Source organism: Strix aluco, chromosome 7, assembly GCF_031877795.1.
Source record: "Strix aluco isolate bStrAlu1 chromosome 7, bStrAlu1.hap1, whole genome shotgun sequence".
NCBI classification, from domain to species: Eukaryota; Metazoa; Chordata; class Aves; order Strigiformes; family Strigidae; genus Strix; species Strix aluco.
Genome location: NC_133937.1, coordinates 15,870,053 through 15,898,031, shown reverse-complemented (window position 1 = coordinate 15,898,031; position 27,979 = coordinate 15,870,053). Strand labels below are relative to the sequence as shown.

Genomic DNA, 27,979 nt, shown 5'->3' with positions numbered 1-27,979 from the left:
GGCTAAAATATACTCCCCCCTATCATTCAAACCATGTCACTCTATAACCTTATTAAAAACAGGTCTAAGATAAGTAAGGCACTGAAACAGGTTGCCCAGAGAGGTTGTGGAAGTTCCCTCCCTGGCAGTGTTCAAGGCCAGGCTGGACGGGGCTTTGAGCAACCTGGTCTAGTGGAAGGTGTCCCTGTTCATGGGAGGGGGGTTGGAACTAGACAATCTTTAAGTTCCCTTCCAAACCAAACCATTTTATGATTTCATGATAACATAGCAATTACTGAGCTACTCCTGTTGCTCACGTTGGTTGTAGTGAACTTGTAAAACAAAATCAGGATGTGCTATTAAATACCTGCTGTGTTGCAGCTTAGTTATCATTGCATATTAGCACTGCATAAAGTTAGCCTTGTAAATCCTTAACAAAGGATGTAAATTTTAGAGTACATGATGGAAGTCTCCCAGGCTGAGGAACATAAATATAAACCATTATTATGGTTAATCGGTGAGTTTTCACCTCTTCAAACCTTACCTTCATGCCTGGTTTAGGGGAGCCATGGAAAATGATCAGATTGAACTTATTTTACCCATTTTTGCCAGACAAATATTCCCCTCTAGACCTCCCATCACTTTTTTTTTGGTTCTGATGAGCAAACTCACAGTTTCAGCCCATGGAAGGGCAGCACTACAGTGGCAGGGGCACTACAAATTCATCCTGAGTGGCACTAGCAAAAATGTGTGCGTGCACTTGAGTGTATGTAGCTGGGTGAGTGGATGAGGGGATAAATGTGCACAGCCATTGTTCATATACTTAGAATATTGTATTCAACTTTACAAAAAAAGACAGGAGGTTTCCTGCTCAACTTCAGATAAATAATCTCATTAGGTTTCTGAGAACATATACCAAAAAGCTCACTTTTTTCGTGTCATTTAACTGGACCTTGACAGTCTCTGAGCAAGTTTTATGGTTTGGCTGGGAATTATTTTAGATCCTTGATCAAGAAAAATCCTCAGGCTTATGAAATTCTCCTTGGCAACACACTGAAAACCCAGTGTCCTCTGATGCCTCTGACTCTTATGTGATCAGGGACACTAATGATAATGACCCTTTGCTGAGTATGCTACTTGTCTAGAGGCCTATGTCAACTACACCACTACATTCAGAGTGGACAGGGACAAACTATTTGTTTGCTCTTCAGGCCCCTTGGGCCCTGTCATATGCTATTTGTTCTTGCATTAAGAGGTAGTTTGACTCAGCTGGGCTGACATTTCCTTCAAGTCAGTGTATTCCACTCATGCAGTAGCAGCTACCAAAGCATTAAGTGCAGACTTGAGCCCCAGAAACAATCCTTTTAAGTGGCTTTTTTGATTCATATCCAGGGCTTTTCATATTTTTACTGGTCATTCTGGAATCCAAAATGACACATTTTTTTAAAAACTAGCTTTCCTATTTGATATTTAGGTGAAATAGCCTCCTCATATTTAACATGTCTGTTCATCAATAACATGGATCAAAACCTGTGAGTGTGAGATGATGAACAGGTGACTTGATATCACTGCATGACACCCAAGGCATCAAACAGTTCTACTTCTCCATCTCACAAAGGAGACCTGATACATGATTATTCTGCTACTCACAGCTTTCCTTCCTTTTCCTTTCACTTCCTATTTAAATTTTACTTTGTATTGCAACAGGATGTTCTTGTGTTCACATCTCCACAGAAGTGTCTGTTTTTTCCTGTTGGAGTTTATTTTTAGATAATACCCATGTTCTTGTGGGTTTAATGGGACAGACTTCTGTTGATGTAAACCAGATAGAAATAACCATGACAATGCAGAGTATTTTTCTAGTTAATTTGCATTTGTAGCAATAGTTGGAATTCAAAGGATTTGTTTCTGATTGATTAAATTCTTCCAGTATTGCATCAGTGTGATTCTGCTCATGTCATTTGATGCAATATAGGGTTCAGTTAGAACAGTGACTTTCTAAATGTGAATCTAGACCATTTGCAATGTATATAAAGAACATTTGTTTGTCTACCATCTATTTATTTCAGTCAGTAATTTATTGACATTTAGAGACAATAACATCAAAAAGATGACATTGATAAGATGTCTTTATCCGGATCATATTTGGTAATACAGCTTTCTATTTACATGAGAGTAAATCTCAAAAATTCCCACTTTCTGACCAGGTCTAAATAAGTACCTGTCAGACCTCTTGTCATGAATTCCCAGGGAATCCCTATGATATAGCTTCTGTCATCTGTTCTACTCCAGTGATAGCAGAAGTCATAAAGTTTTATCTCATGGTGTAATACCCTCTTCCCTGATTTGCCCCAGCCACTGTGGAAATCTAAAATCTACACAGCATCATCAACTTGTCTTAACTGTAGGACTGCTCAGAAAGTGATTCTAAAGTCACAACTCTGATTACGATTTATAAATCAACTTTTCACATATTCCTCCTTTACATGCTCCAGACTTCTTGTCCTCCAGGCCCTCCCTAGATCTAGGACCATAGCTGAGGAAAAGGCTGCAAAGTAGCCAGCTGTTTCTGTGGGAGGGACAAGGGTGAAGCTGGCTTTGAAAAGGAGCTTTTAAATAAATTCAGGAAAAATATTGCAAAGATAAATATCAGCTACAGACATGACAGTACTTTAGCCGATTTACATCTTATGTACTTTTAGCTGACATACCCTAAAGTTTTCTGGGCAGAAAAGCAAGTACCTGTCACTTTAGGTAATTTACGAGGATACAAAATAGCAGATAATGCAGCCCACCTTTGTTTATTGGAAAGGAGAAGAGCATTTGGCCATTACACACAAAGCTTAACAGAGTTCTCTTCTGATTCAATCCACTTTGTCTTATTTAGCACCTTGAACCAAAGTTAAGTCAGTGTAGATAAAGGGTAAGACAAAGAGACAGTTGGGTCTGGGGAGAGGCTGAGAGTGCCAACACAGGGCTGGTGAATAAATTTAGCAGTGAGGGAGAAGAGGAGGAAAACAATGTCTGGATTTGGAAGCCTGGCAACTTCTCCATTCACTGCTCGACCTGTGTTTAGCAATTCTGATGTGCTACTGAGCAGACAGCTCAGGCTCAGGACGACTACTCTCCCTCAGTCCCTCTTCAGCAGGCAATGAAAGCAGGCTCTACTTTGAAAATCTTCCCCCATCATGCAAACTGACACAGGCATGCTTTTCAAAAACCCACAGCCAATCTGTTGATCATTACTTATTTACAAAGGCCTTCGGGCAGAAAGTCCTGTAAAAACCATACTTGATACGGTATACACTAGCTTTTTCTGCTTGTGGAAAAAAGTACCCCTAAGGCTACCTCAAACCATCACTTTCTATTGCACATAAAATGTACCATGTAACACTAAAGTATTTAATATATATGGTATAATATATCTACAGGAAAGGCATTTGTGTAGAAGTATGTTACCCTGTATTTGGTAATTTGATGTTTTGCTGAAGGCTATGACTTGAAAAAGCCTGCACCTAGTACAGAGGACCTGTCATCTCAGTACCCAAGAGCCAATAGAATAAAGAAGTACCCTTAAGCAGCAAAACTTTGACACAGCTTTGAAGCATATGAAAACAGTATAACTCCCCAGAATTATTATTACTCAAGATCAAAGAAATGAGGCATACTTTACATAGCAAACAGGGACAGTGTGCTTGGCTCCAAATGTTTCAGCTCCTTCTCGCTCTGTCTCTTTTTATTTCTACTTCCCCAAATTAGGATGGGGGGGGGGGGGGGGGGGGCGGGGGGAGGAATCTCCCACACGTTTAAAACTTCAAGTGGTTAAAACTATTAGCACCAGATAAGAAGGCTGTCCAAAGGTAAGTAAATTGAAAATTATGCTAGGATGACAACTGGCACCATAAAAATGAGAGGCTTGCCAGTAAGTTCATTTTATTCTTCCTCATAAACTGTAAACAAGCATGTAAATCAGTGTCATATGGGCAACGCTGAGCTAACAGGAAGGCAGAGAACTTTTAATGATACATTTAACAGAAATAGATAGTCAACAGGAAAAAAAAAAAAAAGCCACAGCTGGGCGCATTTTCCTCTGCGAATCAATCTCACTTTTGGTTCTATAGTCTAAACAGAGATGAAGACAACTTGCAGAAGTTACATCCTTGAATATGCCCTATATTGCAGTAACAATAAACAAATATAGATGCTCCTGTAACTGGCCAAAGAAATTTCCAGTCTACTGACTGAAATACAAAGAGGAATACCTAGCTGTATCCAGAATTGCTAAAGCAACAAAACAACCGTCAACAGTAAAAGTCATGAGTGATTTTACATATGGGAAGAACTATATATTCATATTAATTTTTTTCACTTAACCTCTGTGACTGCAGAGCAGTTACAGTTATACATACACCCTAACCCCAAACTGCACGAATGAGTCTGTTTATATATATAAATAAGTTTACATTTTTCAGTGTGAGTATATATATATATGCAGTGTAAAAACTCTGCTATGGTATTTAGTTCTGGATACAATTACGGACTGAGGTTCTAGACCGGCTACTTTAGATATGCAAAACCAGAGCAGGATTAGCCTCCTTGTAGAAAACTCGTCTACTATTTGATCCTGTTCTGACTGACTTGAGCAGGCAGAAGCTGCAGCAGAGTGAGACAGAATGCAAAAGTCGTATTATTTTAATAGATTCCAATTTCTTTTTGCAGTTCTACTTTTAACAAATCTCTTAGATGTAATTTGTCCTATGGAAGGAAACTACATAGTTATACAAAGGCGTACTGGTGTAAAACAATGTACGCATAGCAACAGGGAAAAATATCACTAACAAGATGATGTTTTCATCACCCACTTTTAGAGTATATACTACCCTCTTAAAAATCCCTGTATTTCATAATTAATGTGCTTTTAGCCTGAGTAAAACTGCATTAGTTTTGAACTTTGCTTTGGCAAGTACATAGATTATTAGACTTTTTTTATCAGTCTAAATCAATTAACAGAAATTTGATTTCAATCGACAGGATAAAAGGAAGGTAATATTCAGGTTCATTTTTGATTGTGATGATACATCTCACATATGGCCTTAAGTACAGAAAACAGTACTCAGAGGGAATCCAACAAAAAGAGAATTGCCTGAGGCAAACTAACCACATGACTTTCCCTGATTGGTTAGTGCTATCATTAGTGCCACTGCTGTTTAAGAACTACACACGGACAGGACAGGGTGACAGCTAAGACTTTAAAGCCTATGTATTTTTCAAACAGCTTTTCAAACTGTTTTTCATGACAGAATTTTTTTCAGCTCTATCATTAACTGCTGACAAGCTGACAGAATAAATACTTCAGCCTTTCAGAAACCATCTAACAATCTTTTTTTTCCACCCCTTCCCCTTATTTGATGTGGGGGGAGGAGAAGAGGAAGGAAGGAAGAAAGGAGATGAAGAGATGAGTGTCTTACAGTCTTACCTCATCAGTTTGGGTGAGGAGTTGGGTGAATTTCGCATGCCTCCGTTTCGCTGCTTTTTTTTGGGCGATAGTGTCGACGGCTGCTCATCTTCAACTGGAAATATAAGGAACTCATGAGATTAAGTACTGCTTTAAGTGCAATAAGAAATACAAGTGAGTAGCAAAGAACACACACTCTATGTCCATTCACGCACTGATACTTCATTGCTAACATAGGCCCAACAGTAATAAAAATCAAATACATGTTAGTCAAAGAGATTGGTTTGAAGGAGAAGCAGGGAAGAATACCAGGGTTTTGAACACAGGCGTTCAAATTGGTTTCATACTTCAAAAACAAAGGAGGGGAACCACATTCGGGTTATTCTTAGAGTTATTTTCAGTTAATCTGTGCTACAGAAAAGTAGAATTAGTGCTCTGCTATATTCCCAGAAAAATAAAGTACTATTTGCAATACCAACATAACAGCTGCCAGCCTGCTTTTACTAATGAACTAGACACCAGTTGGTTCTTGCTCCTCACATGCCAAACAACAGAGTCTTCATGAAGAGATGAAAAATATTCAATGCCTTGATGTTCAATGATTCAGTTAGTCAGGAATGTGAACGCAGCCTGCCATTGTGTACAGATCTCCAGCACAAGTCAGACCTCATTGCTCTACCCTTCTCACAAAAGGGAGTTTTAACAGGAGTGAACAGAATGAGGTTGAATGGAAGTGGGGAGACAATACCTGTATAACGGAGGATGCGTGTGTTATGCAATCTTTTAATGAGGATGAGGTGCACTTTCAATGACAGATCAATTTCCAGATGTAAAATCACTTACAGTTTTGCCAATCATAAACTACTGTTGGATAACCTATATCACAGTACATATTGCTTACACAAGTGCAGCTTCCTAATAACTCATCTATAAGAATTAACCATCATCTTTACTGTTTCAAGATTGTTACTGCACTTGATAATCTGTGCATAAGGTTTGCATGTGCTATCAAAGGGAATTATTTTATGCCAGGAAACTGTTACTTTAAAGCTAAAATGAAGTTGATTAGCAGTAGTAGTAGACGTATTAAAAGAGCTTAATACACATTAGTGGTGCACAAGCAGAGGCTGGAAAAAAAAAATCTATTTGCAACAAGCTACAAAGGAACAACAACAAAACCTGGATATATGTCAGCTGCCCTAGACTCATCTGGGTAGAAAGTAAGCAATATCCTTCTGCTATAACCCTCTTCTGGCACTATTTTATTACAGACTGCATTCTAGCCTGTCATGTCTGTCTGTTTGACCAAGTCTGCTATGGAACTTCATTTTGCCTTGGTCAAGATAGAATGACTGGGCCCTGAAAAGACAGATGTGCTGTCTTTTTAAATGACCTGGCATCACCTAACACATCAAGGGAATCAAAATAAAAGAAAGCATTGCAAAAGAAAAACAAACAAAAAAGTTAACCCCAAAATAAATGCCCCAAAGAGTGGTGTAAAAAGTAATATTTAGATCAAAGCAATGACTGTGTAATAATGATTTATTTCACTAACTTAACTTCCTTTTCTTCTTGGGCAGCACCCCCAAAGACAAAGCCACTTCCCTCTCATTTGACTTTTTTTCCAAGTCAGAGTCCTGTAGTGGAAATGCTTATTGATGATTAGTCACGTATCATTCTTTGTTTGGCTGAGAGATAAATAAGCCCATAGGAAATTCTAAAAAATATGCAAATTAAAATTTTATTTCTATGACAGTTTGTTCAGATTAAACTAGATTACTTCAGTGTTTAGCTATTTGTGACATGAAGTGAATATGCACAGAATTATTTTGCTCGTAATATCTTTCTATTTCTTATTATAACAAAGTGCAAGTATATGTGCATTTCAGAACACCCTCTGCAAATCACGTTCTTGGAAATGGCCTAGTCTTGTTTTAAACTCGTCTATCAAAAAGTTATTTGCATGCTTTTCCACACAGACAATAGGTTGCTTTCAAGATATACACTGTGTTCCCTTATTCTTCATAGGATATAAATACTCAGTTCCAATCTGATGAATCCACCACTTAAAAGATCAAAGGAACAAGAACCATGCAGAATGTTCCGTCCAGAAACCAGCTACAACTGATATGTTTTGCTCTCTTGGTAGTAAAAATTCTAAAGTTCACTTAATTTAATCTGCTACCATGGGGTTACAAAATGTCAAGAGATTCAGTATTGCACTGTAAGTAAAGTGCATCGTTATGCTATTTTAACAGCTTAAGGAACATATACAGCCATCAGCACCATGTGCAAAATCTTACATTAACACAAGTCAACTTTAGATCATATTATAGCCAAAAATATTTCTATAAGCAATAGAAAACACTATCAAAAAAGAGTACTTTTCCAAGTTTTCAGCTAGCTAATAAGACTCCTGTCTGATCCTTTCAAATACTGAAAGTTAGTATAATAAGGATCTTTTGTACTATATGGTCCAACATTTGTGCTCTCCACTGCTGCCAGGTGATGTTACTCTGCCGTTCAACTACAAAACAAAGTCTTACTAGTAATCATCTGGAATAACAATTTCTAGAACTAGATTTCTAGCAGTCTGCACTTATTTTTGGTCTATTTTTTGGTCTTTTTGTTTATCTATAATAAATAAGCTTCCTCTTTTGATATGTGCTTGTCATATTCAAACTGTGCTACTGTCACCAATTGCCTGGAAAGTCCAAGGTTAATGTGGTTCACTAGTTAATACCTGTTAGCAAAGCCTTCTGAGGGATCTCAATTTGTTGCTAAAGCAATGCCTTGCTTAGGCAAGGAAGCCATTTATTCTCATTGCAGCAATGAAAGGTGATCTATCTTAATCATATCACATTCAAACAAGATTTTGTTTTCAATTAAAACTGTGCATAGAGTTTACAGGGAATGTGCAGTTTAGAAACACAGCTCCATAAGAACTGGGGAAGGGAATCCATGAAGCTGAAATATGTGAATAGTATACACTGGACACCATTACCTATGGCTTTGTTCCCAAAAGTGTTGCAGTGATAACTCACAAGTGGCTTCTTAGTAGTAAGTAGGATATAAAACATATTTAATTATTTGCCTTCAGATACTCTTATCAATTTCCTGCACATTTAAAGAAATATATCTAGCAAAATTTTTAGTAAAGCCATAAAATACCATTTTAGTTTCATGGTTCATCTGTCTACATTAATTTAAAAGGGAATCTTAAATTTGCTTGTTCTTATGAAAGACAACCATATTTGAATAACGGGGTGTGATATATGACAACTCAAATCTGATATGTTTGACCTAGTGCTTTTGTTAATGAGTCCATATTTTTAGTATTTTTGATGTGTTTATGCTACAGGATTTGTATTAAAATAGTCATATTATATTATGCAGACATTCTTTACCAGTTTTCAGGAAAACAGCAAATAAGTTCAAGAATTTGACACAGAATTTTATATAATCAGAACTCAATCTAGCCTCTACATTCTAATAAAATTCAAGAGCTGGTTTGCACATCCCTAAGCATAACACTTACTGTTGTACACAACCCATTGCTCACTTGTCTAATAGGCAGAGAGTCTAACAGTTTTGCAGTTGAGGAAGACTCAGTGCTAGAAAAATGTCAGGCGAGTCTTATGAGGCTTCATATGCTCTGGTTCATGCTGGAGTTTAATTTAAAGTTACACTGATGTTTTAACATGTTTGCTTATACTTGAGTAAAGCGAATTCATTATTTCAATGACATAACCTCCAGACAATGTTCCATGAATTGATTTAAGATGTGCTGGTAATTTTAACAGCCTAAATGTGGAGCTGAACATCTGTAACAACATATTACTTGACTTTTATCCTCATTTTTTAAGCAAAATAAAGGGAATGTCTTTCAGAAACACTGGACGAGTTCATAACTTTTTTCTTTGTTATTTTGTTACTGTTCTTTAAATAAATCTGTCTCCTTCACTGCCTCTCCCAGCTCACTAGCAGAACAGTTTACAGACACTGCTTTTTAGATCCCAAAAAGAGCTGGAATTTGAAGTAACACCTACGTTACTGAACGTCACATGAATTGGAATACCTGCTAAACTCATTCTGCCTAGCAAGTAAATGCTTCAGAGCAAATAAAACATACGAAAGGTAAAGCACAAACCACCCAGAAACATTAGTTGACTAGCTATCTCGATTAACTTATTAATGACCACATCTGGAGAAACCCACATCTGTAAGCACTTAACAGAGCATTAGTAATGTCATAGTCACATTGAAAACAGACTGCAAAACCATGCACAAACCAATCTGTATTGCCTTATGCATCCAACTATGGGGCTACCTACGGAGATCTTGGTTCAACCCAGGCTTTTGGGAGTGGTAGCGGTATTTTACAGGCAAGCTGAGTGCCCTTTGCAATCTACAGTATGTAGATTTTCCTTGTTCAACAGAACTCAATAAGTTAAGGTGCAGTAGCGAGGGGTTGTTGGGTAGGAAGAGGCTCCCTTTACGATTATTAACAAGTGGAACAGGTTCCGGGATTCCTTCAGTGGACTTGGCACCAACCAATGCATTAGTAGTTGCATTCTTGAATTGATACGAACATTTTGGGTAACTTGATCTAGCTGCATTCTGTACTTCTAAATAATAAGAAAAAATTTAAATTAATGTCTTGTATTAAAAATTATTTCAAACCACAGGCATGAATCAATTTTGATATTATGTGGAATTACAGACTTTAAAGCTTAAAGTATTTATACCTGCAGCTTTCTTAAGTTTTTTTTCTAAAAATGGCTTTTTATAAAAGAATACTTATAAAAGGATTATTTCACAATATTATCATCTTTAAGCAATAATCCCATCCTAGGGTAAGTGTGTCTGAGGCAACACTTATTTCCCACATGTTGATAAAGGCTTTGAGATTTACTAGCTGTGGAAGATGTTTATTCCTTTGAATCTACTGAAAATGACAGGGGAGGTAGAGCACTCTGCTGCTATTAAAATAAATAAGGAATCATAGAAAAAAGTAAGGTCAACACTTCAAAATTGTGCAAGCATACTTATGGAATTAAACTGATGTTTAGGAACCTACATAGAAGTTCTTAGGTATTCAGAAGTGCTGAATACTGTAAACTTCAGGAGGCCTTACATAGCACCTCTGAAAAGAAAGCTGATTTAATTTCCTAAATAAGTATTTAGTTTGAAACTGTGATTCTTAGCATTCAATTCCTAATATATCAAAGCTAATTAAACAAAACCCCCATATTAATACCTCTAACAAATGTCATCCTCTGTAAAAGACAATAATAAAATGTTTTTCTGGTAAAAATATGCCGTAACGATCTTCTCCTAATGCTTGTTTCATTCTGAATGAATATATTATAGAGTACTCTCTAATATACAGAAGGTATATTACTGAGCCACTAAGATCTTATATTCTGTTATGTATTATGAGGTGAGGAAGTTAGGTAGAGAGCAGTTTATGGACTGATAATCTTGCAGCATTACTTCCATATGTTTCAATTGCCTTAAAATTTCCATGGAAAACTCTGAGTAGACAGTAGCTCCAAATTATCTGAGGAGGTCAGCATGTTTTTTGGCATCTTTGTCTAGTTTACCATCAGCTAGAAAGACTATCTGGTAACAGGAAAGACACATAAATAGCATCCACATGTTTGCCCTTTGTGTTCAGGCACAAAATCTGTCTCTCACAAGAAAGGTGATTATATGTAAATTACAAGAGTCATTTGAGTGTACTTTTTAACGAGGTTCAACTATTAACAAAGCATTCATTTCTACTCAATGACCTCTGAATTGATGGCTTGCTACTACTCTGACTGAGGTGGATAGACAAATCAGTGAGAACAGAACTAGATAGAGTCTAACTCACAATGTTATTCTGCACTTTGCTAATAGTAGTAACATGTAAAGTATAATGATGATAATGCATACTCATGAGAGTTCACATAGATTTTAAGTCATTGGAGGATAGCATGTATCTTTGATTAGCAAAACTGCCACAAAAAATGCTATCATATTGGGTATATTACTTGAAAATTATCAATCTTATCTCAGGAGTTACCGGGTTTTTGTCAAATCTTGTACTTTTATCTTTGATATTCCTCCAGTGAAACAATTTTCAGATGATAAAATGTATCCACAGAGACCTATCTCCCTGCACAAGTCACTGATCAAGCATGTATTTGAACACTTTGAAATGCATCAATTCAGTTCTATTTTTAAACTACAGACAGTAATATTAGAAATAATCTTTATAAATCTACATGCCTGCATCAAAGTATCTTCACATACAATAGAAGACAATCAAAATTGATTAGTAATGCCTCCAATCATGCTATTTAAGAAACTTCATAACTCTCTTCTGGAGTTCAAGTTTCAGATACCAGACCTGACTATTTAATACTAAACTTCCATAACAGTGTATGTCTTATGGCATATTCCATGCAGACATAAACAAGCTTTCCCAAGATTTTGTGCTTGCAGTGCATGAGCCAGAACTAAAATACCTTGTCTTTCAGTTACAGCTTAACACCTTGAGCTTGGCATCATATTTAACAGCATCACATGATCTTGTTCAGCACGAAGGCAGACTGAGCTGCTTAAAACATATCCTACTTCCTCTTATTTTCAACAGTGTGGATAGGTACTACCACTGAAAAGCAAAATATTAAACAATGGGGATAACAGAACTGCATTTTTTTGTCAAATTATTCCAGATTTAAAAGTTCTAAGTACGAGTTTCATGCCATGACCTCTAACCTCCTGCCTCTGACAAGAGCTCAGCTGCTTCAGAAGAAAATGGAAGAAGTCCCACAGTGGATGACTATGAAACAGCTTGTTCATAGGAGAAGTTTTTTTTCTGGCTCCAATAGTTTATAGCTTGTGTCTTTTTACTCAATCTTGAAAAGCAAAGATTACAGTATAATATCTGAATAACCTATCTTTGGTAGAGATAATTATCTCTTTCTCCATTTTTTTACCCCAGAAGAGTAAAACTGGTTATTTTTATTATAAATAGCCTGTCAAGTTGTACATGCACACCGTGCCACAAACACAAGCACACCAGGATACATGTGGAACTACATGTGCAAGCACAGCGGTGCAATTTTGAATACAAGATATTACTGCTCTCTTAGATTAAGCAGTATTATATAATCAGGTGAGAAACACAGGCCATCACGGTCACTTCTGAATACACATACTATAATGTGCAGAACCTAAACCACATGTTTTTCATAGCATCCTGTTGTTCAGCAAAGGCAGTTTCTTTTTATTAATAGTTTTTTAAGAACCTGATTCAGTGCTTGCACCACTATGTGGGCTGATTTCCACAGAAAACATATCTGGGAAATAAAGATTGCTGTTAATTATATGGAACTAAATGCATCCTTACACACTGTCAGTGTCTCACTACGTTTGGCAACCAAACCGTCTGGACTGGGGTAATTTGTTGTACTACTGCACAATGTGAAACCACAACCTCCAAATCCACAAGAGTTGTCTTCCAAGTATCTGATGAGTTTAGCACCAGCAAGTCTACTAGAAGAGAACTATTTTCTAGTCATAGTTAGATTAGTTTATCTAATATGACATATGCCTTTATTTTCAATGCAAATGGTCACACGACAAGCATGCTGCTTGCATTGTTTATTAGAATTATTCAGGACACTTGCCATATATCCATGAGGCATTGTTATTGTTAACTAAGAATAGAGACGCATACTGGTCATTTTGAGAGCAAATTCTGAATAGCTTTTTGAGAATGGCAAACAATAAGGAAGCAGATAAGAGTAGAGTAAGAAATTGCATGTTTTCTGTAGTACTTTCTAGTTGCACCCTGGGTGAACATTACCTGCTTTTGGTAAATGCTGTACAGAACTTCCCCAAGAAACCTGTCAACATTAGACAGGTAAAAAGTAATGTCTATAAAATGTGAGATATAAATGCAATTTATGTAAAGGTATTTAGAAGCTGCATACCTTCCTATTCCTTCCCCCGAACCTCAAGAACTCCCTTTCAAACTCAATGAATATATACTTGCCTACTGACTGCATTAGGGAATCATGCCTGTTTCTATTTCTATACATTTTATTTATTATAATGAAGATAATTTGAAATGCAATCTGCAACTCCCTGAACATTTTTAAAACACCCAGTGTAGTTAATCTAATGCCTATGGCAATCTCTATTTATTCTTTGCGAGCATACACTTGCCATAACTTAAAACCAGGCTGAGCTTTAATTTAAATGTAACAAGGCAGAATACCAGTACAGTGCTTTCAACAAAATGGCTGAAACTGGCTTCAGCATGATTTGCCTGGAAGGGAAGATGAAAATGTGTTCTAAAGGAGAAAAACTATCCTGACCAAAACCAGACATTCTAAACAACCACCACCGATACCCACTGCCCCTTTCCTCCCCCATCTCTATGAGCTGCTAGGCTTTCAGCACTGTGTTTTGCCAGACACTAGCACAGTGTTTTCCTTCATAGAGAGCCATCAGCCAGAGCTGTCACTTGCAGATACTTCATTTTTGTTTCAGTCTAATTCATACTGCGCCCCCTTAATCTCTGTAGTGAGTCACTGTACAGATATGCCAGATCCAGCACTAGCAGTATAGTGTTTTTAACAGTTAAACTACCTTGGTTTGAAAAAATATTTTATTTCTCCCCCCAACTTAACTGTTCTCTTTCTCCTAACACCTTCCCAGATGACCTCCGAAGGAGCAATCACTGTTCTGCAATCTGGCACGTCTTCCGTAAAGCTCAGCTTTCATGTAGTGGGTGAGCACAAGCTGCAGCTCTGTATTACTCAATGCAAATAATCAATATGTTGATTGAGCTTTTGGCTACCAGAGTTCTTTGATGGGAGTGACAGTGAGCATGACTTCCCTCTTTCAATGACATGCCTGTTTAGACTTTGCTACCTACCACTCTGTGAATCAGGCAACTGAAAATACCCACAGCAATTCCTCCAAACTGTCAGCTATTGCTGTGATTCCACCCAGCACCCCCTGTACAAGACAACAGATTAACCATTAGGCTAGATATGTTGAAAATATACAGCTTCAACCTTTCCCTAGCTAGCTCAGAGCGATGTATAGATGATTATTTCAACCGTCAGCTGCCGCATAGACTTAAACCCCTGCACAATAACTCCTGGATTCATCTGCCCCTTGTCAAACTCACACAGCTTTAGTTTGAGCATACATAGTGTGGCAGTTTCACTGCGGATCTAGAATAATCCAGACGGCTGCTGTCTCTTTGTTAACAGGAAGCTAAACTGATGAGTTTGTAATGCATTTCTTATCAAAGGTAGTTTGAGAAAAGAAAATGTGCCCGATCAGTTGGGGTTGGAATTTAGCATAGTATTGAAATACGGTTTAATTGGAACATTTGTTATTTGTTAGGAAAAAAATGTTATTCTTCCCCTTTAAAAATCACTTCATGCATATGAACTATTTGTTTTACAAATTTACTAGATTTTTTGGCGGTAACCAAAGTAACGATATCATTGACTAAAAACTACAATGCAATGGTGCTTGATGAGATACAAGAATGTTAATTTTAGAAACTGCAGAGCAGTGTGTGCTGGGTGCCTGAAATGGCAATTCAAATGGAACAGGACTGCCGTTTTGGTTTCTATGTGCATTACAAACTCAGGAAATGCATTTCACTGCTTTTTTTATACAAAGTGAAACAGATATGCTGCATATCTCTACATACATGCCATTACAAAACCAGGTGAGGCTCACTGGCTTTTAGTTCCAGTGTATGCCATCTGAAACAGGTAAGAAAACATCAAGATCCGACAATGTCAAGAATGCATCATTTCAGAACATTTTACAAATACTGAATGGTGCTTACATGAGACATTCTCTTTGAAACACTGCAGCCCAAGAAACATCTTTTTTTTTTTTTTTTTTTTTTGTCCAGGCTTGCACCTTTTGGCTAAAGACACAGAAACCTGAATGACAAATGCATTGCTCTTTTGTTTTTTGGTTTTTTTTTTTTTCCTATTGGTATTCAATGCTTAAATTTTATATTAATAATACACAGTCTTTCAGTCTTAATCCTCCTCACGTATAAAGGATTGAAACTCAGCCACAGATACATTCCTCACCTTTGCTTTTCCTTGAATGCTGTAAAAAGACAGTTAATAGAAAATGTGGAATGTTGCTAGGCTGGATTCTGTTATGTATTCTAGATGGCTGCTCTGATATTACATGAAACCATGACAAACTTTTAAGTTCCTGAACTTTTAGCATTACGTGTGTATATAGAATGAAAGATAGACTGCAAAGGTATTTGGAAACCCAGCAAACTTTTAACTTGAATCTTTTGGTGAAAAAAAGTCCAGGGTATGGTTTTACACTACTAATTTACTTTTAGGGGTAGAACAACCCCCTAAGGTTACTGTAGGACTTTGATTTTTTTTCTTTACTCCTTCAGTTTAATTCAAGAGCATAATTATTACAAATGCTTTACAGAGATACCGGTTGTTATCATCTCTCTATTACTACAACTTCAGCAAGCAAAGAAGTAGTCTAAGGCTGTTCAAATTGTGGTTGATCTAAAAAGTCCACTGAAGTCAGAGAAAACACTTACATTGACTTCAGTGGACTTTAGATCAGGAGTTGTTCATATCTCATGCTTCAGGGTGCAAGCTGAATTGCAAATGGGGCAGGAAGAAAGCCCTTCCCATATATACTGCATTTTACAATTGGCTCGGGCAATTTAGAGAAGAAAGGCTTCAGATTTCATGGACCTGGTTTCTTGTTCCTATATAGAAGTATATACACAATGTGACATTACTTGTATGTAACAACCATCTCACCTTTCCCCTGACAAACGTGCAAAGTAGAAAAAAGCTACTTTATTTAATTCCTAATCAATTTCTATTTAGACTAAGTTATAGGTGCATTGAACCTTGAACATCTTTTCTGATTCAGATTTTAGTATTTCCTCATACATTTTTCTTGATTTTTAGTCTCTATTCTCCATTGCCTTCTCAATTTATGATTCACTCAGTAATTGTTTATTCAAGTCATTATATTGTTATTGGAAAACTGTCAAATGAAAAGTTAGAAAAAAAGCATCAGTAGACTTGTTTTCTCCTGTCCATTTCATTGTCCAATTGACTTCACCACATGTTGCACCAATACAGAATACTATTTGGGTAAATTAAAGTTTATTTTGGGGAAGGGTGAAGAGTGTCTAAATTGTAGAACTTAAAATAGAACATGATCTGTGTTCATGGAGGTCTGTTCTCCAGACGAACACCAAAGTGAAGGCAATTGACTTTGTCTTTTGAGAGTGCACTTTGAAGAATAAGGAAATTCAAAATCTCTCATCGGTTATGGCAAGTGCAAACATTCTCCAAGTTAAATTTTAAATTCTGTTATTTCATTATGACAAGCTGTTCCACTATCTGAACACTGAGGAAGAGCAACAGCAAAATGTTACCCCTTATGTGTCAGAAAAGAGCTGTTCAGACTCTGTGCCCTACTGTGTCACAAGCAGCTCTGATGTCCAATTTTAGAGCTCCAGCTGCTGCGTCTAGCAGAAGCAAAGTACAAAAGGATCGCTCAAAGCCACATGTTAACTTTTTAATAGACTACCTGATGATCCCATGGCTACAAACTGAGGACTGGGAATCTCTTGACTGGGATTTAGTTCTACCACTGATCTGTTACACAGCCTTGGTTTGCTCACTTGCAGTTAATTGCTTTTTAATCGAGTTCCTTACTTAGAGCTCTTGCTAAGACTCAAGTGACCAAATTAACTGAAAATGTGGCTGTTATTCACTAATTTTCTCAGACCTAAGTATAAGATGGTGAGGTTGCTATCGCTGTTTGAAAAGTACACTTGGAATACATTCTGTAAAAACATACCACATGTATATGTGATAAGAGTAAATTCTTATTACAGTGTTTTTGTTTTTAGATATGAAAGTGTATCTCTTTAACATCAAGTAACTGTAACATCTTTTTTATTTCTATGTTTCTATTGTTGTCATAGACTATCCTTGTCTCAATACACAGGAATCCAAAGTCTATTGTCCTTTGTCCTATTGCCTCAGAGAGGATTTTGACACCAACTGTAAGGGACACAGAGGGAGCACCAGTGAGGGTAGACTGCAGTTATGTAGTTCTGCCAAACTGTAAGAGGAATCTCTCTTGTTTTTACAAAGTAAAGAAAGTTTTCCCTTTGTGATTCAAAGCACTCACAATCTGATCAGTCCCTGCTAAAACCAGTGAAGTTCTCTATGTGGACAAAAAACAAGCTCCCACTGAAATAAATAAATTTTGAAAGGCCACTCACCATTGTACCTATGAACACTTTGCTGTTTACACTCCTTCAGCTCCATTAAATTCAGTGGGAAAATATACAGTACCTAGAAGTAACTAAAGGAAAAAGTAAGCACAGGAGACCTTGGTGATTGCTCTGCTCCTTGGGATTAGAAATCTTGTATTTACTGCTCAGACTGTGCTCCTCAGGAAGAGTATTTAAGTGCACAGCAAAGGGATAGCTATATGCTGACTTCTTTGGAGCAGGACTCCACAAATTTCAGCTAGGTCTTGCTGCAACTGTTTCCCTCCTGAGAACATTACGAAGTGTAGATTTCATCCTGCAGAAATCTAATTAGAATTATTAATTTGTTTTCCAGTTCAATGTGCCAATTTATCTCAACAACTTAAAAATACCCATTTCCAGTGTAATTCCAACCTGCATATCCTGAAATTTTAAACTGGAATAACCTTTTCTCTACGCTGCTCATGAAAAGTTTAAAAATAAATTTGTAATGAAGGTTTTTTTATTAACACATTTCCCGAAGAAGACATACTAGGTCCCTGCACCCATTTCCCTTCCAGTACAGCACTGTTCAGTAAAGAAGAGATTTTCATAATATAAGTATAGAACTTCTTATAAATCTAGAGGACTGTATTCTTAAATTCTAAGATTATTTTTTAATTCTTCCTCTGCTCCCCAGTGAGTTGTCTTACTTCTGAAACACACTATTTAGAAGATATTGCTCATTTTGGGTTTTTTTTACTAGGTGGTTAACATGCCACCAATAAATTGGATTTTGTTTTTACTTTTTAAACTTCTCTACCATTGAATTTCTTTCCCCTTTTCACTGTTGTTTACCCTTGTACAAAAGGGTGTAGAAGTGTCTGTGTCTCTGAACATGAAGAATTGAAATCTTGACATTTAACTCTGGCTTTCTTATCGTCAGTCTTAGCTGGCTTTCATCCACATCAGTGGAAAATCTTCCATTTATTAAATGTTAATAGGACCAGGCTCAGTGATCCCCAATACTCTTTCAGGTTCAGCTGTAATATTCCTTTGGGATGGAGGTCTTCATACAACTGTTACCTGTGAGGTCATAATACCATTTTCATATGTAAACTGAATATAAAATGCTGTGCATGTTTACATACACGCTAGTTTTATATACAAGTGCTTAGACTGTATATACTTATTTGGAAACACTTCTATACAATTAAAACATGCCATCTGAAATATTAGAAGTTGGGTGGGTTTTTTTAAATAAAATTGTTTCCTCACAAAAGTAATACATAAAGTTGTTCTTGGAGGCTTTTCAGTCACTACTTATTTCTAAGCCAGCACCACCACCTGCTGGTTACATGGAGTTTCAAGCCTCAGTGCTCTTTTTCTGTCTTCAAATCTATGTGTAAGTATAGAACAGTGTTTCTCAGTTGCTCTTATACACAGAAATGTTATTGCCAGAAGACAGATTTTTAGCACATTGGTTGCAGTTTAACAATACTCTATTACCCGAAGTATGGCTTTCATAAAAGCAGGGAATGGTAATTGCTGACAAACCAATTCTCTTATGCAAAGTACTGTATGTCACAGGGTAAACATACAAATTAATCAAATAGATTGAACTTGTTGTATTAAAGAGACTATTGTTACATATGCTGGTTTTATTACTTATAGATATACAGTTAAATACACTTCACGACACTAAGAAATCAGTATAATTTTTTTCTAAGTGGTCCCTACTTTATTGAGTCCTACAACATACTCCATTCTTGCAAAGATGTTTTTCTCTGAACAAACGAATCCAAAAAACCAATATTACCTGGTAAATATACTAATATAAAAACCAAGATACAAATAACTAAGACTATATCTACATAATAATAGCAAAACCAGCAATAGCAGAAATGAAGATGGAATATAATTCATTGCTATGGAAAATTAGGGAAGTATAGCACATTATTTCTAGGTAAACAAAGGGAAACCAAAAAAAGTTAACACAATAATAATAATAATTAAAAAAAGAAAGAAATGGAAATGTGATGTCTATCTTTGACTGTATCTGCAAAAGAACCCACAAAAAAATTAATACATTTCTGTCAAAGTATGCAGTAGTTTGGCTGAAATAGATTGCTATGGGGAAGTAAGGGCTGGCAATTTTGTAAGGGTGGAAAATAAATCATAAAGCTAAGAAATCCAGTGGTGATAAATAATAACAATGTCACTTACAATAGTGTTTTGATCTCTAACAGAAAGAGTACTCCAAAGGATGGATGTATTTAGCAACGGTCATATTTTTCAAATAAAACGTAAATAGGATCAAAATACCTCCATACAAAATAAAAAAATTACTGTTATAAATTCCTTATGATTATTTCTCTAATATACAAAAATACTGCACTTGTAACACTGAAATACATGCAGCTGTTAGGGTTGAACTATTCAGAATTATTGTGAGAAGGAAATGCATGTCATCTCACATTCACTTCATGTGAAACAAACTATAACAATATAAAAGTATGCAGACTAACAACCAAGAAAGCAAGCAAATAATACTGAATCTACCAAACTAAATTGATAGCCAGCTTAAAAAAAAATAAATGTTTTTTCCTTTTATTTTTCACTTTGTTACTAAACCTACACAGATATGTCAAGCTTTCTTAGTTCATGACAAGGATCAGGCAGATCACCCAAAGAAATCACAGCCCATGATGAGGAAGAGCTTTAGAAAGAAAATTTCTTTGAAGGTAAATGCATTGTACCAAGTACTTCTGGTTTCATTACCAAACCCTGATGAGAATATGGACATTACCAGAGAAAGTGAAGGTAGCCTAACAGCAGTACCCTCACTGTTAGTACACAATGCACTGAAACAAGAGCAGAGGAAAGAAGGCAATGGAGAATTTTTGCGAGAGGATTGTCAAAGTGTTGAATTAGCCACTTGGGTTGCTTAGCTATGTCCTGCAGAACGCTTGGTGTGCTCAGTGTTATACCAGGGAAATACTTATACTCTTGTGTATAAAATTAAATACAGATGATGTTCATTTTCAAAGCAGGTAGCATGATAAGGAGGAAAGAAGACTGATAAAAAAAAAAAGAAAGAAAGAAAATTCTGCAGGAAACCACGGAACTGCCAGAATTTGTTATAATTATCAAATATCACACCAATTTCACAACAAAGCCCACAATCACCTGGAGCAGGAAGAACTCTCTCCAACAAAGAGAAAATTGATATAGATTTCATAAGATTTACAGGTCAGTTACTACCCTGAAAGTAACTATATGAACTACAAATGCCACAGGATGTCAATATATTTGGAAATAGTGTTGCTGTCAGATGTTTTGAGAGTCAGATACTGAAAGCATCCAGAAATCCAGTGCTCAGGGGACACTGACAGCTGTCAAGAAAGTCATCTTCCAAAAGCAAATTGCTTGGAGCTCTACTTCTGAGGATTTTATTTTGTCCTGCTTGAGGAGAAAGAAGAGGGCAGACAAAAGACTCATATGCTAAAGGCAGATTAAAAACAAATGCGTATTTTGGCATATTTTATATTCCTCATGGGCAGAACTTAAGGATACTGCTGAGGAAATCTGTGGGACCCAAGGGACAACTTCAGGGTATTTCTTGAGGAGTATTTGGGGCTTGAGTATTGAGGCTGAATATATAAGCCTAAAGATAGAATTCTAGCATTCCCTCAAGCTACAATTTTAGATGCAAACCAAGAGCTTAGCTACCTATTTAGCAGGAGAAATACCAGTAAAACTGTGGATGAATGAGCTGCAGCATTCAGAGATTAGATCAGCCAATCAAAAAGACCATTAAAGCTTGATCAGCTACTAGACACAATAACACTAGAAATCCTGAATCAAAAAACAGAGTATGCATTTTCATTCAAGTAGGAGATAGAAAAGGAAGAAAGAAAAATAAAAGTTCCACAGATCATGCTATAATAAAAATAATGTGGTGGTGATCACAGGGGAGATCTGAAACAAAAATTAAAATAAATCCATGCTTTAAAAGAGGCAAATTTAGGTGTAGGGAGTTCTAAGAATGGCAGAATTATACAGTAATCGCATACTGAAGTGTACAGATATGGCACAGAACTCATACTACATAAACCAACACACAGAAGGATCTGGTGCCAATGGGTTAAAATAATGCCAGTTCCTGCTCTCACAGAATTTCAGACTGACATAATATCAGACCAATTTAGACTATGCAATCACAGATCCTTGGCTTGAATCTTCCCTGTCACTGAAAACTGTGTGCTCATTTGCTTCTCTTCCAAATATAACCAAAGTCTTTTGCTGAGTCATATACCTCTCTAAAGTCTAAGATGCCTGTAAGTTGGACTGCTTGTATGGAAGGATCCTGTCAAATAGCTAGGATTACATTACTGATTCCAGTCTCTGCAGATCCTTGCACTACAATTATCACCACAGAATTTGTGCTGAAACTAACATCTGTCCCAAATCTACTGTTCTCTTGTCTTTTCTCCTTTGAATAAAGAACTCAATAAGGTATATCTTGTTACCCAGGGCAGTGAGATCAAAATATACACAATGAAATTCTTATAGAGAGAGATATATAAATATTAGCTTTTTCCTTCGATAATTCTTCTACGGAACATGAGCTCTTGGTGCAAAATATACAGCTTTCAAGAACTATGGAAAAATTTAGATCTTTACCAAATGAAAACTGATTTAATTTTCAGCAGATTTTTTTAACATAAAATGAAACAAAAAATATATTTTCATGTCTCAATTTACACAAAATTTGTCAACAACTAAAATTCAATTTGAATAACACTCTGAAAATGTGCAATCTCACACAATAGGATAAATATTTTTCTGTGGAATATCAAAAGCAGTTCTCAGCATCCAAGAGTTAGTAAAATGTATTTTGCTATTTTGTTGCTTGCCCTGACATTAGAAAGCTTATTGGCTTAGTTCAGAACCAAGTAAAAGCAGTATTTCATGTCAAAAACAAGACAAGATGCAAGAATGGCTATGAGTCCAATTCTATTCGTGAGAAATATTAGCATGTTATCTGAAAATTTGGGAAATATTTCCCTTATGCTGTAAAGGACACCATGTAGTGCAAGTCAGAAAAGTACATCCTGTTCTATTCAGTGGGTATCTCACTTCACCCTTCTGCTACCTCATCATGTGAATTATATTCATTTTCACACCCTGCAATTCTAAATAAATACAGTATCGCTTCTTTGCTGACATCCATCTTGTGACTGACTGATCACAGAGAACCTGACAGTCCTGTTTTGGTAGATCAGGAATAAATCTAATGAAGATAAAGCCAGAATAAAAAAATCACTGGGCAAATGCCTGTTAATGAAACATGCTATCAGTTTGCAACCATGGATTCTACCTCATGTTACTCATGGAACAGAAATAAGCATCATCTCTACATAAGGCTCAAAACTTGTAATTGGTTTTATTCTTTGCTAGAAGAATCTTAGTTCTATTGGCTGATGAAAATTTATCAGCTAGGCAGATGTTTATCTTGACTTCTAAGTTGTTGTCCATATGTCACAACTTCTATTTTTACTAAAAGTCCAAGCAATATGTCCCATATGGGACCATGTAAATACTATAGAAGAGTGGCTAGTTGTAGAATAAACCATCTAAATTGCTAGATGGTACACCTGCTAGTCCATTCTGACAAGAGTCTGTTCAAGAACAGAACCTCCATTTCTTGTTGCCAGTCTTCCTCCATATCATAACTATGGTGATGTAAAATCTCTCTCCATATTGTCAGAGATGCCGTGTCAGACAACACATAACACCACTGAGTTGGAGTGAAGATAATGTCACGAACATGGGAATGGAGAAAGCAACATGCTTAGTGCAAGCAAAATATTTTATGCAAGAATGAATACAGGAAATTGCATGACAAAAATCAAAGACACTATAATGATTTTTTGGATTTCCTTCAGCAGTTCTTAACAGTAAACAAGGTTTGCATTCCAATTAAAGTTCAGAAGCAACTAAAAACTGCAGATAATTTTTTTTTTTTTCCAGAAATTTAAAAAGAGATCCTTCTCTGCTGATGCAGATAAACAGAAGTTATTCATGCCCTCTTAGACAGTATTCCATTTCAAAACCTCCTTAAATTAGACAAGAAGGCAGTTCTGGTAATTTCACCATTCTTTCTTTCTGTCATGTACCACATTTCACTTTCCTTTCCTCTTTGCCATGTATCTATGACCTCATTCAGCAAAGATCAGAAGACGTGAAAATTGGCCTCTGCAAGGGAATCACTATGTCAAAAGAACATCCAGGTTTATATTCAGTACTTCAAAATTTAAGGATCCCAAAGCACTTCTTAGCACAAAATGTAATATAATATATTAAGAATACAATTTTCTCAGTCTCGGGTGGAAAAAGAACTATAGTCATGTAGTAAGTCAGTGGCACAGTCAAGATTGGGATCTTTGCCTTGTGCCATTTTTGTTTCACATTTGCCTAGGTAGAATTTCCAGTCAAACTAAAACGTCCACCTGAATTTTTAACTAGATGATACTGGCCACATCTTACACAGTAATAATGCTTTTTCCACCCTTCCTTTTCTGAATAATTGTACTGTGCTAACAGGATTGGAGAAGTATCAGAGAAGCATGTGTGTGTGAGGTTTCCTAAAGTCATTTATAATAAGTGAATCACAGCAGTACAACATTCAGTAATATGTAAAGTATCACAAGGAAAGCTACATCACTGTATTAGAAAAAGGAATAGTAACAGAAGCTGGTAATTTCAAACAGTAAAAGTACAAGATCTGAACTTTAACCTATTTTAAAGTATATTATCAACATATTTAAGAACTTACTAAAGTAAATATATCTATGATTTCTTAAAAACAAATTAAAACTTACATTGCAGGATGGGTGCTTGCTTTGTGGCACTGTGAGAACCACATATGGAGTTACGTGACAACAATCTCCTCTTTTCATGTAGCACATAAAAAACTCATGAGGTTATGGATCCTGGCATATACAAATACCTGGAAAGTTTCTAGGTACTCTGTAGAAAATAAGATGACCCAGAAAAAATTGTCTTGCAAGTTGCCTCTGGCTTCCAGGCTGAACCACTGTGCTGGACCTACACTGAACTTGATAAAATCTGAAGATCTCTAGTTCTAAATCAATAGACTCTCCTAGCTTAGAGTAAGCATTAGGCTGGCTTCCTCTGGCTCCAGTTCTAGTAGTATGAATGACGTAGTATGTACATTAGTGGTCACACTAGAACTAATGTGACTACTTAACTGATTAAAGGTATGCATATATTAAATATGCGAGGGGTCTCAATGGAATAACCAGATGGTGGAAACACTGTGCTTGATTTTTTTCCTTCTTTCTCCTGTTTTTACATCAAAATACGTCAAAACCAATAATATTCCCATACATAATGTAAGCCAAGCACACTTTAACTTGGTTTGGAAGGCTTTTATTCTAGAATAAACTGTATTCTACTTCATATGTTCATACTACATGGTGGTCTGCTATGTATTTCAATAAGCACCTCCTTCTATATATTACAATAACTTCAGATCACATGAAATGTAGAAGACCTAGGCTAGACGACATCTTTTTCTATGAATCTGAAGGACAATATTCCATGTCAGTGAACATATTTTTCCCAGAGTTATGAAAGGAGCCAACCAATAAGGATACTGAATGAGAAAAAAAAAAAAAAATACAAGGGTATGAGAAGTGCAGGCTTTATGAATCAACTCTTCATTTTAGTTTGGAAGCAATTTGAAAAGAACACAAATTACATGTCAAAATGTATCTGTGATTAGCATAAACTGATAGCTTTCTACTGTTATTGGTTCAATATTAATTTGAGACCTTGCCCGATAACATCAACACAATTAGCTAAGACTCAAAATGGCAATCAACTTGGGGGACCTATCCTGAAAGGTGGTACTAACAACTTCCCAGCATCAATGAGCTTCTCAATCCTGCAGCTGTTTTTAAAAGCTTTCTCCCAAAGGCACATTTAGGACTGAATTAAATGCAACTTTGACTTAATTAACGTTTTAAATGATAATGAGTACAATGTAGATTCAGAGACGGCATTTACATTGTGTTATAAAACTGATAAAAATTTAATAACTCTTTGTTAATAAGTTATGTCTCTCCAGACCCATAAAGCCTAAGGCAGTTGGTGCTGTAGTCTAGGGTCTAATCCAGGTTCTTAATGCAGGTGGTATAAGGAGGAAGGAGAGTGACTTGACACTTGACATTTGCTCTAAGCCTGCTCTGGATCAAGCCACTGCTTGTTCATAAATACTTTATTTCATATAGTAAAGGTCAGAATATGGGCTCAAGGCAGGGCTATGACAGAAATGCTCAAGCTGAAATCGAGCCAGCTCTGGCATCTGTCGCTTGAAATAGCTCAGAAACAGTAGAGAAGGAGACCTAACCGGCTAGCATCTGTCCCACACCAAGGAGGTAACAGGAAGAATCTGCTGCCTGGTGGTAAGAAACTGTCATGGTGAGTTTCATGACAACCAGCCACACTCAGGAACTAAAAATGCAAACATAATTTCCATGTCACCTTGCATAAGACCCTCTGCTAAATTCACTCCACAGGATGCAGACAGCATCTTTTCTAGCTTGTCCGCATCAAAGCAAGCCACTCACTAGTCTCTTCCCTGTGACCCTACTAAGAATCACTACTCAAGGTAAAGGCCTAAAGGTATTAAATGCAGACTTCTTGATCTCTCCCTCCCCCACCTTCCCAATTCTTGAAAAGATTTGCTGCTAAACTTAGCAGTGCTCCATCCCATGATGATGTGAGAGTTCATCTCCTTGTTACAGACATCACAAACTGGGAAGAGCTCTCTCTCATCAGTCTAGTGGTATATGCAGCAACATAAAACTCACCTGAAAAAGCATGTACTTCATTATTTATATTTTCTGGTCATGAGTAATGAGCCAGATTGTCTTACTTTTACCATTCTGCCATCTGAAAAGGGACAGCTTGGTTTGGGGGGTTGTTTTGTTTTTCTTCTACTCTTGCATTTCTACATCTCACTATTCAACTATATGGCTCATATAAGAAGAAAGTTATATAATTTAGCAGCACTTATGTTCCATTAAAATATAGAACAGTAAAAGGGATTAATTTTTGCAGTGTTAGAGTCGAACTACATACTTGAAATCACCTATTGTAAAATATTGTTTCATGTCACTTTTTCTCCCCCTCTGTAATGAATGTCATCTATTCAGTGTTTGAAAAGGAAATACAAAAGTCCCAGTGCATTCATACACATGAAAAAAAAAAAGACGGAAAAGATACTTGGAGTCTTGGGAGGGCATATACCAGCCCACTCTGATCACTGCATCTCTCTCTATGTTAGCAATGCAGAAAAACATACAGTGCCATCAAGGAGAGTATCACCTGAAGGTCTGCACATCGAGAGCGAGAGAAAGGCAAACAAATCAAAAGGTTGATTCAATGAAACTACTGTTCCAGCAAGCAGTTCTTAAATGCTAGTTAAGACTGTGATTTGCATGTATTGAGACAATTCATCCTATCTTCTTTAGTGGAAACACCTTCACGCATCTTTTTACAATTGCCACAAGGAGAAGATGGAAAGAAAGTAGGTTAGCCAGAATTGCAAATATAAACTAAGCTTGAAAGTGGAAGAGTAGTTCAGAGATTTTCATTCTCAGAAAAGCAGATCTCATGGTGTCTGGCTTCTGATTTGCCAATACCACAGGCTATGGAGCTGGCTGCAAATATGGCAAATCTCTAGCATGTACGAGCATTGACTTCTTGTCAGTGGCTACACCATAAGAAACTCTATAGAACAGCAAAGGAATTTCCCATATTGGTATTTTCTTTTTCAATTATTCCACTGTCTGGTTTTATATGCTTCAAAACTCCATTTGCCAGTTTTGGTAACAGTAGCTTTCTTGACAGTAGTTCATTCTGAGAAGGTGGTAGGGAAGGTAAGCTGGTGTTCTTCAGTACCCAGTAGCAACACAGACTACAGTAAGATGTACATGCCTTTTTTTGTTCTAGCTGTATTGGACTTGTATCTTAATTGAATTAGCCAAAATAGTATTTTCTCCGCAAAATTGAACACTAAAATATACACAACAGGTGTCCATTTTTACATTATTTTCAGTACTTTGAAAGGGGACACATGCAGTCTTGTAGAGGTATCTAGAAGAAACATCACAGCCATGACAATTTTCAAGAACACAATCCTGAATGCA

The 27,979-nt window shown here is 36.5% G+C and overlaps 1 protein-coding gene across 19 annotated transcripts in view; it reads right to left on the bottom strand.

Moving 5' to 3' along the window:
* KCNMA1 (potassium calcium-activated channel subfamily M alpha 1) overlaps positions 1 to 27,979 on the bottom strand; it is a 514,442-nt gene that overhangs the window by 67,891 nt on the left and 418,572 nt on the right. For all 19 annotated transcript variants that reach the window (XM_074830555.1, XM_074830556.1, XM_074830565.1 and 16 more), the window contains one exon: positions 5,456 to 5,549. In XM_074830555.1, coding sequence (XP_074686656.1) covers positions 5,456 to 5,549 — 94 coding nt within the window. The remainder of the gene's footprint in view (positions 1 to 5,455; positions 5,550 to 27,979) is intronic.